At 39.1% G+C, this 14288-nt stretch overlaps 1 protein-coding gene across 8 annotated transcripts in view; it reads right to left on the reverse strand.

Annotated features, from left to right (window-relative positions):
* msi2b (musashi RNA-binding protein 2b) overlaps positions 1–10818 on the reverse strand; it is a 381083-nt gene extending 370265 nt beyond the window's left edge. For 7 of the 8 annotated variants that reach the window (XM_036143324.1, XM_036143330.1, XM_036143327.1 and 4 more), the window contains exons 1-4: positions 10606–10818; positions 10225–10265; positions 9786–9867; positions 9195–9279 (exon numbers count right to left, since the gene is read on the reverse strand). In XM_036143324.1, the coding sequence (XP_035999217.1) occupies positions 9195–9279; positions 9786–9867; positions 10225–10265; positions 10606–10667 (270 nt within the window). In that variant the 5' untranslated portion in view covers positions 10668–10818. Of the gene's footprint in view, positions 1–9194; positions 9280–9785; positions 9868–10224; positions 10266–10405; positions 10523–10605 lie in introns of those variants that run through there. The other variant, XM_036143326.1, reaches the window with a different exon arrangement.
* Positions 10819–14288: the final 3470 nt, after the last annotated feature.

Consider the following 14288-nt stretch of genomic DNA (forward strand, 5'->3'; position numbering starts at 1 on the left):
GGGATGACTCAGTTTTTGTGCAAGGGGAACCACAATGTCCAAATTGTATGGTCAGAACATAGTTGAATACATTTCTGTGACTGAGAAGTAATATTTTGAACAATTTTGAAAGTCATTCATAAATTTGAGTATTGAATTACGTTACCATGAAGTGATAATGAAGTGGGTTTTTTTTGTTTTTTTTGGCTAACAACTTTAGGGTTTGGTTATAGTTATGAGTGGTTTAAGTGTCTCCGTTGGTCTGAGAGCAACAGGAGACACAACTGAGGATGTGGGAGACAAATATTGGCCAATTCCAGTCAACAGCTTCTCAAGTTGTACTTTTTTCTGCTACAAAGAGAAGTGTGTGCAAGTAAAAAACCTAGCATCACGTCTATGAAGCTATAAATTTTGTACGTTAATTGCTATTAATCTTCATGAACCTAAAGTCAGGTCCTGTATAGCTACAGAGCAAATTGCATGGATTAGAGGAGAAAATAAATACTGCCAGAAGTCAAACAGACAATTCAAGTTATATCACTTGGAATGTAATATACTTTATTTATAGATGAATAAATAACATAGAAGGCATCCAAACAATGGACGTCTGACGGTATCTCTTTTATCGGTACTTAACGTTGGCTATTCTTTGTCTATAGTTTGTCCAGAACAATTTAACTTTAAGTCTGAATAATCGGCCTCAGATAATCCGTCTGATCAATCACAACCACCCATCAACAACACTAGGACATCGAGAGTCGTCTACGTGGCTGTCATTTCGACTTTCTCTTTTCAACCACATGGAGCCCGTGTTTAAATAGAAGGTTTTGTTGTTTCTCTAAGTCAATTCAATGAACATTTGCTCGGGGGCAACAGCAGTAAAATATTTCATCAAACCCTACACTAAACTCCTCCACCTGAAAAAAACATTTCACATGAAGAAATCAGACCTGAAGTTAAGTGAACAATTTGCTTTGACCTAAATGGAACAAAAACGTGTGGGACTGGAAGATGTGACCATAATATGAAACAGTTATTGAGAGAAATTACTGTAACTGAAGGTAGAATGGGTGCAAATGTACACAACACTGGCAGCCGTGTTTTCGTTGCTCAGTGATGATACAACTGAATTTAGCTAGGGCAAAATCTTTAACGCATACCTAGTAAATGACATGCTTTTTGTGTGTGTGTGTGTGGGGGGGGGGGGGGGGGGTATTTTATCTCATACGTAGATTTGGGTATTATTATTACCAGCAGCTGTTATCTACAGCTGTCTATACAAAGTATGATGTCCTTTTTTCCCATTTATTCAATTACTCTGGCAATCTCATGGTAGCAGAACCTGTTATGTACAATTGACTGGCATCCACTAATGTGATGCCATTTTCAAAGAGCTCTGCAATTACAGTATGTGTGCCTTTTTGCAATGTGAGTGCCTCAGATAAATCTTAACTATCTAACCAGTCCGCACGGTCCAGTTCATGCGGAGCACATAGGCGCGATTACCGACATGGTAATGATGTGCTACTGGTGAGGCACCTTATGTAGCTGTAGCCTAAAGCACAATGGCTCTTTCCAGTGAATCACTTTAATATACTTGCGCCGACTCTATACGGTCCATCAACAGAAGACTTTCTCAAATTAGGTTCTGATACAGCTTTGTTATATGAACTCTCAAAGAGCAAAAGTGGATTTCCTCCAGACATTATACAACCTGATATGTCAACATAATAAATGAGAACAGACCCAAAGGAATCCCGCACCAAGCCCCACCATCTTTTTTATCTTTTCTCTGCGTTTTACTAGTAGGTCTCCAAGGGCTGCTTTTGCATGAACCTGTGGGAGATCGGGGCACAGAACCAGCATATATCTTAAGTTCACATCATACAAAAGGATTTCATATATTAATGCAGCTCCTGGGTAAACTCTCTTCCTCTCTCTTAAGACATATCGGCGCTACTGTGATGATGTGGTGTTTAAGCTAAAAGGAAAAAGCCTTATCAAAGCTCACAGCTTCTCCCTAATAGGAGTGAGAGCAGGTCCACAGGTGTGCATGTGAGATAGCAACAGAACAGACACAAAATTAAAATGTCATATCTGGGCTGTCAATCTGCACTGATTTTTTTGCTGTGGAATAACACCCTTAAAGAAGCTGTTTTGTTATGATCCCAAAATTTGCAACGAGGGTTTTAAGCAATGTCATGCTCTGCGAACAAATTATCACCTTTCTGGGTTCTGAAAAACACACCAAACCATCACGATGATTATGATCCTGACTAATGTCTCCTAGACAAACTTCCGATGATCTGTATGTGACAAGCGACAGATACTCTATGTGCTAATACTGCAATCTTCCTTAATTAACTGCAGGAGATGGAGCACCTGCTATACTTAAACAAGAGCAAGTCAGTTTGGCTCACTAATTTGACTTTATGTCTAAATCCAATCGAGCTGCTGCTCATCCATCCCTCCGCTCCAGACTTCCTCTTGGGCTGTTTTCCTTCTTAGACCTGAAGTATCACGAATGCCAGGACAAGCTGACTTGGAGTCAATAAGAGGACCCAAAAATCACTGCACAAACAAGAGGGATGCAATAAATTATAAAATAAATTATGACTGGAAAATTTAAGATCAAAGGAAGGGTTTTGTGTGTCCTTTTTTCATAATTTCCATCCAGAACTACTTGTAAAGTCATTCACTCGAGGTAAATCTTTTATATTGTCTCAATTATTAACACTGTTTTGAATAACAAAAAATAAATAAAAAAACATATAAACTAACCACCAATCAATCGGCTGCCTTATAAATGTTTCATCTGTCAAAGGAATGGTGTGACTGTGATCTCTCTGCTTCACGGCACCCTGCCTTGAAACATCTTCTTGAACAGATGCTGCTGGTTGCATCTATCTGAATTGAACCAAACATCATGAAAAATGGTAAATATGTTCTGAATTACCAGCATGTGGGTTTCAAAACCCTCGGGCTTTTTATGCCCATATGTCTCATTCGCATTCATCCTTCCCTAAGTGTTTTCATAACCGGACAGAAATCAGAAGATGAATAAAAAATAAAAATAAAAATAAAACAAGAGGGGAGAGTTAGAGGCCCTGTAGTTTGTTTAAAGTAGTTTAAGTCTGTGATCTGTAACTGGTGGGAAATGTGCTTAAATTAGGATTCCTAGCAGTTGTGAAATCTAACTGAAATCTTTTGGTTTAATTTGCTTCCAAGCAGCATCAAATAAAACTGCTATGCTGGTGAGAATTGGTCAGAACACCCCTGCATTTTAAGTGCATAATTCAGGATATCTTAAGAAGCAAATGCAAATGAACCAATTTCATATGATTGGGATATTCTATTAAAAAGGTCACACAGTTACTGGTTCCTTAAAATCTGCTTCAGAAACTTCAGGAACAATTATTCCTCTGAGAATTGTCTGGAAACATCTTGCACTAGATAAACCAAGTTATATGACTGATCTATATTATTTTTTAAAGTTTGCATGGCTAAACTTTGTTTTCTTAAGCTTTAGAGTGGTTTGGCCTCATGGCTATTTGCATGCAAGTTTTTCTTCTTGTTCCATTTTTTTCTGTGTTGTGAAGTTTGCATTTGGGACCTACATATATTCTGCTTAAACATTTACAAAAAAAATTCCAATGATAATTTAACACAAAAACACTCAGTGAACTTTTCATTTTACCATTCTTTGATACAATTTATGCAACATGTTGCTGCAAAAAAAAATAAAAAATAAAAAAAAAAACATAGTATGATTGAACAGCTGTAATATTTCCTTACAGGAATAGTGTTTTGTACATTCCTGGCTTGATTTTATTCCTAAAATCCAAACTCATGCAACGGCTTCAAGGAACTCTGCTTTGGTTTTCCATCTGAGACAGAATAGCTCACCTGCCCTAGTTCAGTGTGGTGTACAATAGGGGTTAACACTTCCCCTCCGAGCTGCTGCTGAAATAGTCATTGTTTCTGCAGCGGTTTCATAAGTTTCTTTTCAGCTTTACATCATTTAAAGCTCACTTTAAATAGTATCTAAAGAAGGAATTAAACATTGTTTCCATTTTCCTATAAAACTATGTTTTTGTTTAGTAACAGGCCCTCTAACGCTTTCAGACAGCTGTGATGTTTTCTGCACAGTAAAACGGAAACTATAACAAACCTCCACTAAACCACAAAACTGTCATCCGTTGGCTAATCTGAGTGATGGCAGCCTTCCTTTTGAGGAACTGTATTTAATAAACTGAGCAAAAAAAGCAAAAATTTAGTAATTAAAAAGGAAAAATAAAATTATTCAAGTTGAATTAAACCCATAATCTAGACTTTACCGTTTCAGTTGTGGCTTAAGAATGGCTGCGTGCAACACTTGTTCCATGAAAAACATTTATTTCCAGTCTCAAAGGATAAAAACTGCTAACCGTTTTTGCTGTTTTTGATGGAGATATAAATACCTTTGATGATCTAGATGACAGACATGTTTTTTTGTGGAGGGGCAGGTGCTTGACCAACTGCTGAAGAGGCAACAAACTAACTGAGCTGACCAAGTTAAGATGCACGGAATGTGGCGTGCTTAGAGATTGAGGCAGGTAGCAAGAAATCCTTATTTACAGCTTAATATGCACACAGAGCAAGTACAAAAGCAAGACAGCTGTGCTTTTGTTTCTGACGGTTTACAACAACATCTTTGGATCTCTGTATGAAAGTAAAGTGAAAGTAGCAAATATTGTTCCAGCCTGGGCCTGCTTAGAGGATTATAACTTCATGTGTTGAAACGTGTCCGAGCTAACACCTGGAAGCATTCGAGCTTTCTCACAGAAACCGGAAACACTTCCATGACGGCTAGATCAACTTCTGCTTTGAACGTAATTTGTGCAGCTGATGGTAAGAAGGGCTAGCGATGTTGTCTTATCAACTCTCCTGTAGTTGTCCCTTTCCCAAGTTGCGAGGATTGTGGAAATGATTTCCTCCTCATACAAAAATAAACACGACAGTGATTCCAAGTTGTTGCGGATTGAGTTTATGCCCAATTATCTAAGTACAATAAGCGTGTTTATAAGTCTGTGTCTATCTTCACACAGAGAAGGCAACTATTATGTATGATTTAAAGCTACAGTTGTAATCCTGTTCAGAAACACTTTTTGTTATACTGGATAAAATGGTCTTTCCATCCTGAAAGTAGTAAATACATTATGTATTCACAAAAAGGAGGTTAAAAAATAGTTTTCTGTGGGAGCTGGAGGCCTGTAAAAACTAACCAATCCCTCCTCGCATGGATTTGTTCCTGCTTTCATTCCCCTCTGTCCCTCAAATTCTGGGGTTATCGCCTAATCTATCGGTTGTCCCGCATGCCAATCATTCTGACACCAATGTCCGTGCTCGTTCCTTTATAGTCTCCACTTGCTGGCTGTGCATGCGCACTTCTAGTGTTTATGTATCCGGTTAGGTTAGCGGCTAGCTTAGCGGTTTGCTCACCGGTTTGTCGTGCATTGTAGCTCCACTGCTGTCACCGTAGACGTTGAACATGACTGAGAGTCGCATGAAGCGAACCGCGTTCATGTTTATGAGAAGAAGTAGAAAGAAATAAGACCAAAGTGGATTTGGGAGATTTTTAAGACGCGATCCCCCTGAAGAGCAGAAGATTGAGCTAAGCTGGCTCTTGAGCATGCTTAGTTATTCAAAAAGGGACTTGGGAAACTTCCGGAAAAATCGCCAACCCTAGCTTTAAAACAATGTTTTGTAAAGAAGATTTATTTATACACTTTATTTATGTATTTCATTGTAACATAGTATCAAATTAGCAGCGTACCGGTCGATGGCTACCACGGAAACTGATCACACCTTTTGGACAGACATTGATGACCATGGAGTTAGGCTGATTTCTTAGGCAAATCTTCCTCAGGCACAATTTCATTTTACTGTATTTTTGATGTATACAATGTGAAAAATAAACTACTTGTAAGTTGTTAATAACTTAGTCTGAAACAATCTCTGTATTTAAAAAAATGTCACTTAATAAAGTTATATCTGATAAATTAATAAAAGTTCAAAGGCAAGAATAATAACAAAACTATCCTCTTTGTAAGAGGTTGTCAGAATACTAAAAGGTTTTATTTTTAAATATGGAAATAACAAAAAATTAAATTTCAGTGTACTGCTGACGTGACTCAACTTGTTCACAGTCATCCCACCTCCAGCCACTCACTTCCTTCAAGGTTACCAGGGACAAAGGGACCCATAAGGATTTCTTTGAGCACTATAAAAGTGGGGGGGACTTCTATCAAATCAGCATCTGCAAACACATCAAGAACTATCCGTTTTTGCTGGCCCAAATCATTTTTTCCTTGCCGCTTCTGTGCAGCTTTATAAAAGATACGATAGGTCCTAATGCAATACCATCTTGATAGTGGAAATGTTAACGTACAAAACAGCACTGTAGATAAAGCAGTGACAAGTGGTAAGAAAGAGAATGCAAACAGCTTGTGCTTTTTTTCTGCAAACAGATGAACAACTGCGCTTTAGAAACTGGAAAAGAACAGTTTCAGCATATAGTTATGCACGTCAATGACAGTGTAATTCGTGACTACCAACACCTACAATGAAATAACAATAGAAAAAAGCCATCTGTGCGATAACAATAATTTTTTATATTATTGGTCAAACTAACTGGCTTTTATTGTAAAAACTAAAGAATTTATAATTAAATCATTATCACAAAAACTAATATTTCCAGAACCAAACATTAAAATGTTTAAGAAACTGTTCATTTAAAAGACAAATCCAATGGTCTGGATGCTGTCTTTATTCTTTTGCTCTTGTCTGACTAACAATGGAATAAAATACCTCCAGTAAATAAATGTGCATTGATTTTGAAAGTGGGAAAAACTGACAGAGTGATAATCAACAAAGAGAACATCTCACAGCGTCAAGAAGCAGGCAGGTGGGTTACGATGCAGAACTCTGCTTTGGCTTTACATCCAAAGGCAATGACGATCTGACGTAGGAACTTAAAATGTCACTGTTCGGTTCTCAGGGTAAAGTGCTGTCTGATATAAAATGTATGACACAAGTCTGCTGAATAGGACCTCAAGCCTAAAATATATGAAATATATTATCACTCATTTACATTGATTGATGAAAAACTATCTTGCATGTTTTTACAGTTACTGTAGCGTGGTTCTTGCACCGTCACAAATGGCAATTTAGATTACTAAAAATGCATTCTATCTGCATGAAACAAAGGTCATCGGTAATGATGTTATTTTCCTTTCAACTGCACTATTAAAAAAGGATGAATGAGCTTTCGTATTTGGTCCAAGAATAAAATCTGCCATCAATGACCATGACCTAAAAACAAACTGTGCTTTGAGAATGAGGTATTAGCAGGTCATCGGTATAATCCAGCGAAAAATCTTAACGGCCTAATTAAAACAACTCGTGGAATTAAACTGTTTCCCACTGCCAACTTTCAATGAGAGCCTTCGGGCAAGGCAACAGACCAAGAATGGCTCCATTTATCAAGCATCAGCACAAGACCGGAGCTGCGCCGGCCGGCTCTCAGGTGTGAGTGTATTTTCTTATATGCAACCCTCCCCCCAATAACGACCTTTGCGTAAGTATATATGCTGTCAACCTGTCACAAAACTGTTCATTCAAAATGTCAAATTTGAAGTTATCAAACCGCTCAGGATTCAAAGTACGTTTGAATCGCTTCCCCCCTCCGTTTAAAGCAGCCTCTTATATGGACTCCCCTCTATGGATGCAGTTAATGTTACTTATTGGTAATTTCACCTTGCCTTCACTCTACATGAAGGCACTATATGGCTTTATCACCCATTTTCCCATAACACTGTAATAGAGCTGATAGGGCGGAGGACACAACAAATAAAATGTTTCTACGCAGGAAGACTAAAAGACACCTTCTAGTGGAAGACAGAGGGGGAACTGATCTTTCTTAAAGAAGGAAGAAAAGGGATCTGAAACAAGCCATTTTGCCCCTTTTGTGATCTGATTTTATGTATAAGTAAAAAAATAAAAAATATTAAAAAAACATGTTTTTTTTATTATTTTAATACAGGTAATTTTTTTAATTTTTATTTTTTTATTTAAGAGTGTCAGAAATATCAAACTCACAAGCCAATTTAAAGACATAGAGGCTCCAAAACAGAACTATTCTGAAGACAATGCAGAAAGGTCAATGTCCCCAATAAAAAAGCAGCTATATTACTACAAACCCTGCAGTTAAAAGCTACAGAACAACAAATAGCAAGCACTTTTCAGTTTATATATATATATATATATATATATATATATATATATATATATATATATATATATATATATATATATATATATATATATATATATATATATATATATATATACACATACACACACACACAAACACATGTTTGTTGTGTGTCTCCAAATTAGGAAGACATCCCAGTCAAATTGAATTTCGGCTGAATCCTATCTAATCAATCACTGCAAAAAATCTCTCTAAAATATTTAATTATTTATCCGATGACAAATTTCAAAACCCTCGCAGGCGACAAAAAAAAAACTGAAGGTATGTGGATCAATTTGCTTATTTAAGCAAGGGAGACGGCTGCACTCCTTTTTCGAGCGTAACGCACATTTGTAACCCCAGTTATTTAACTCGTCGCTCCTCATTGATTGCTACCACGCTAATACATTTATCTGATGTAATTATATTTCATTAAATTCAATAGTTAGTTTGAAGCAGAATGGTGGGTGTTTTTAAAAAGATTAGTATGGATTGTAAATGCGAAAACACTATTTTTAGTGGGCATGTGTAGGGGGCTATGAAGCCCATTCTTTTTAACACTTACATGATCAGCGCATCAAAAGTGATCAAACAGTACCCTGAGACAGCACAGCCTTTTGTGGCCACATCAGATAGGTGCACGCTCCACATGGGGCAGCACAGAGAGAGAGAGGGGGGCGTGTCAGACCCCATCTTTCAACCAGACAAGTAAAAGTGAACACATACATTGTTTTATCCTGTGGCTTGTGCACATTTTAGCCAATCCGCCTGACTTTGATTGAAGCAGCCTGTTAACCTTAATAGGTGTTTGGCCAGGGGGGCCTCAGGCGAAGGGGCAGAAAAAAAACTCACAGTTGGCAAAACAAATCAGAGACAGAACATGAATAAAACTCTTACGTAAGTGAGGAAAGCATAAACTCACCGTCTTTGAGTCTAATTCGTGGTGCTGTTGAGCTAAGACTTTATCTACACTGGCAGCATCTGTAAACGTAACAAACCCAAATCCTCTGCAAAAAAAAACAGAAACAAAGACAATTTTTAGAATTTCGACACAAAAAAAATGCACATTTTGTAATTCTCATCTAAATAAGCACTACGAAATGTATATGAACATAAAACAACGTAAAACTCCCATTCCTGTGACCTTATTACCGCTCTGATATTTCTTTGTAAATATATCACAACAGAGATTTGAAACAGGCACGGAGGGGGACAGCGCTGAACATTATGTGGCATGTTACACAGTCAGACGACGCTCCACCAACATTGTGGTGCAGTCACAAAGTCAATGTCAAATTGCATTCGGCCGCAGCTTTACAGCAGCGAGCATTTAAGCTTATCTGGCTCGCTGTGAAACCACACGCAGGCGCGCGCGAAGGCAGGGACACACGCCCGCGCGCGCGCGCGCGCACGCACACACAATCTGGATTAACACTAAACACGGTCAAAGTAAGCGATATCGTCATGTGCAGTGGGAAGGAAAACTAAAAAAATAAAAGCCTCCCGTATTTACCTTGAGCGTTTTGTCGTGGGGTCTCTCATCACCATACATTCTCTTATTTCTCCGAATTTACTAAAATAGTCTCTAAGGCTGTCTGTGAACAGAGAGAATATGTCGGGTTATTTGACAGAAAACATATGAGCACGCTGTCACTGCATTTCAAGAAAAAAAAGGGAAAGGGAAGGGAAGGGAACGGGGGGAAAAGAACACCCCGCGATGCGCATAGGGGTCGAATAGAGGACTTCAGATGGACGGAGATCAAAAATAACATCGTGCGCACACACACTACTGAGATATCCCATACAGAACACTACTGCACAGACAGGGGCACATTCGCACATACACCGCCAGCAGCTAACGAGCACTCAGTCACAGCGACAAATAAAACAAAACCAAAAAAAAAACAACAAGAAATACCGGACACGGCGTCAACGGAGAATAACAGTCTCACCTGGTGAGGTTTGCCAGCTGAGGCCACCGATAAACATTTTACTGTAAGGGGAAAACACAACAGAAGTGAGTCCAGATGTCAGTTCGGCCATTTTGACGACTAACTACTTCTAAAAGCGACCTTAAAGGATAAAGGGAGACTATGGAAGCACATTCGCGCTTAGTAATTACACTCTATCTACCTAAAAGGGGGAGGACACTCTCGCTACAAAGCTGTGGTGTTTAAAACTGCATCTGGGAACGGACCCGTGCACGGGTTTAAGTGCGTACTGCTGCGCGAGGACGAATCCAGCGCGGCAGTCGAAGTCCTCTCCAAGATGTTGTAACATGAAGAGAGAGAAAAAATCGTACCTTAGGTGTAAATTTAGAAAAAGATTCTTACCCCGGGTCATGTTGTGAATCATTTAGGCTTCCGGACGTGGCTTGACTCCCGTCTCCTTCCATATCTATTCCAAACTATAGAGGCTGGGACTACAGTAACAGTGACAGACACACACAGATAGGGCAGGAGATATGCAAAGCCCCGCTATGAGAATATTACTGAGCCGGGAATGAAAGCGTCACACGTGGGATCAGCTCAGCCCCCTGCTCCCTCCCTCCCTCCTCCCTCTCTCAGCACGCGCTACCTTGGCCCAGAGGGGGCGGAGCCTGGCTCTGTCACCTAACCAATCCAATTGACGTCAATTCAGGCAATCTGCAAACCAATCCTCCGATTTGTCATTTAATTAAGCAATAAGCCACGAGAGGTGCTACTGGCTCATTGCTCGTGTAAATCGGTGGACACAGTGTATAGCAAATATATGTATTTTAATTGCTACTGTTTACAAGCTTGATACAATAGGAACAGAGCCCTTCAAAAGCAAAGTATGATCCACTATTTACATTTATATCTTGGTCTCCTGCAATAAAATAGTCCATTGGGAAGAATACATAATATGACTTTTCATAAATTCCGCTTCTTACTTAATTCATCTTGATTGTTATGGCTTGGGAAAATAATCACAGTTTAATTCAGCTGAAAGCTTCATGATGTGCGAGCCAAAGTTTACAGAGCAGCGCCATAAGCTTCCGTCTTGTTTAAAATTCCACTCTAATTGGAACAAGTGAGGAGAAAAAAAAAAGTCATTCGTTATTTTATTTAATTAGAGCAGCGTTTGTTTTCTAAGAGACAGCCACGGTGAATTGCAAATGTGTTAAAAAAAAAAAAAAAAACATTTGAACCTGACGTGTTGTGTCCCTTTTATTACAACCAAAGACTTGTTTTGTGGTTTTGTGTCTTTTATTTACATGTATGTGGCAGAGCAACAAAAAAAGAGTAAACAGAAATTTCAAGCGTGGCCACTATCTCAAGCCTTTTGCAGCCTCTTAAAGGTTTTCATCCAGAGTACCCCGATATTTAGCTCCCTGAAGCGATTTGTTGTGCATCAATAGAGCAAGCTCCTCAAATACAAAGGATATTGGTCCTCGATGCCGCCACCCGGGGTTTGATTCCTGACCTTTGGACCTTTGCTGCACGTCTTTACACTGTCTCATTCCGCCCTATTCCCCGTATCCCTATCTTCCCTATCTGCTTACTATAAATAAAGTGCACTACTACCATAAGAATTCTTAGAAAATCATCTTCCTATCATCTCTGACCTCATTCCCTGTTAATAAAGGCATCCCCGCAGCATGATGGTGCCACCACCATGTTTTAATGAAGTGTATTCAGGGTGATGCGCAGTATTATTTGCTCACTTGAAGTGCTGCTTCCCATGTAGGCCAGAAGTTTTTACTTTGGTCTCATTTGACCAGACATCCCTATTCCACATGTTGGTGGCATGTTGTTAAGCTTGTCGTGAGTTTGAAAAGGGCTTCTTATAGCTTTTTTTTTTAAATACTGGCTTTCTTCTTGCCCATATATTATATAATTGTCCTGTTCATAGCTTCTCACACCTGCATGTCTGTAACTCAGCTAGAGTAATCGTTGGTCTCTGGACTGGTTAATCTGATTAATGTTCTCTTTCCATCTCAGTTTAGGTGGACGGCCATATCTTTTTGTGTTTGCAGCTGAACAAGGCTGCAAACTAGGTGAAAATATAATATGGTTGCTTGATGGCGTTGTAATTGCGGTGTTGCCTCGCAGCAAGAAGCGCCGATCCTGGTTGGGGCTTTCATTTTTGTTTTTCAAAATTCAAAATCCTGTATCTTTTACCTTCCGCTTTACAATCATGCCCTGCTTTGTGGCGATCTTTTACATAAAATATGAAATACATCAATGTTCATGGCTGAAAGGTGACAAAATGTTCAAAGAGTAGGGATCCTTTGCAAGGCGTTGCAACAAAGTCATTGCAATTTTACGTAGTTTACAAACTGATCGGTGTTTTCTTCTCTCTTTTTTTTACTTTTCTTTTTTTTGCAGCTACATCACAGCTTTAAACATGATATAGCTATACTATCAGGGCCGAAATTGTAACAATGCACTCGGTTTGCTACATTATTAAAACGCCTCCCACCGAAAGTGATGAAATGCTGCAAAGATTGAGCAGTGGTTTTAGGACAGATAAATTAAAGAAAGCTCTTTGAGGCACAAAATCAATGTTCAGCTCTGTTCACGTGTCCCTGAGCAAGATACCGAATCTCAGCCGGTGACCCAAAGGTCTCACCTTCAACTGCCTTATTCATCACAATAGCCAACAAAAAGAAATTTCCCATGGGGATCAATAAAGTCTGGTATCCGTACATACAGTAGTGTAATTATGGATCTTTTCATGTAGATGACCTATAATGAGCTGTCAGCCCTGCCCTCTGCACAGTGTACATGGAGATAAGCTGGCTCTTCCTTCTAATAACCTTGAGGAGGTTTATAAAAAAAAAAAAAAAAAAAGAAAAAGCTCGGTAAAATATTAAGACCAAATGGGCAAACAGGGGATGTGGAGCGGACGAGCTGTTTAGAATCTAAGTCTGTATTTTAAAATGAGTCAGAAGTCAAACAAAAATATCACATAAATGCAGTTCTCATTAATTCTAGCATGAGCACTCTTCCAGCTTTCCATGTGAAATGTGACTCGTGATCCCGTTTTATTATTCACAGTCGGAGACGTCTTTTGAATAGGCCTGTCTTCCCTGACTGTTGAGGGTTCCACCACAGGGAATTTCTTATCTGGCCGGGCAGCATGTTTTTGAAACAATGCCGAAGATAAAGCCCAAATAACAACACTTTTGTCAGTTTAGCAGCTAAAAGTCTGTCATTAGTTCTGGGACTTTCCGCACAGGAGCCGTCTGTAGCTCTGAAACAAAGGTGCGCAGGCAAATGGTGATTCCTCGCAGCACCGGAGTGTCGTGGAAAATGGAAATATGACGCCGCGCGCGAAAGACTATTACACCGTCTTTGCACTATGGCTCTGTCCCATGCCATTTTGTGATGCATTTATGATTACAGTGCTGTTGTCAGATGGGAGGGAGGTTCTTTTTATGCACCCCCACAAAAAAAAAAAAAAAAAAAAAATGCATGCTCTCATCCAGCTGCACAGACACAAAGAAGTGAGGGAGGTTGTAAATTGATGTTGAATGCAAGCTCTGAGGAACAACAAGCGCTAAAGCCCATTGCGAGGTGTACGAAATTCACTGTGGATTTAACACATGAAGAGCAACTTCTGTCTTATGCTCGAAATAAAAACTACTGGAGGCCCTGCGTTCACGGTGGGATTGTGAATTATTCTGTTTTCGTAACATAGTTATTACTGCCTTTCTATTCGCCGCACCATGACGGGAGCCAAGTCAAGCATGTTTGGGAAGGTAGGTACAGCTGGTGGGACATGTTATCATATTTTATTAAGGGGTTGCACATCTGAAATCGAGACAATTTGGTGCCAAGGCAAACGTGCCTTATTGGGTTTTAAAAGCGAACGCCGCCACCCCATCCAGTCACAACCATGCACAGTGCCTCGAAAAAGGGTTTACACCCCTTTTCATATCTTTCATGCTCTAATCAAAAATCTCAAACTATAATAGAAATATATATATATATATATATATATATATATGTGTGTGTGTGTGTGTGTGTGTGTGTGTGTGTGTGTGTTA

Source organism: Fundulus heteroclitus, chromosome 11 (assembly GCF_011125445.2).
Source record: "Fundulus heteroclitus isolate FHET01 chromosome 11, MU-UCD_Fhet_4.1, whole genome shotgun sequence".
Taxonomy (NCBI): Eukaryota; Metazoa; Chordata; class Actinopteri; order Cyprinodontiformes; family Fundulidae; genus Fundulus; species Fundulus heteroclitus.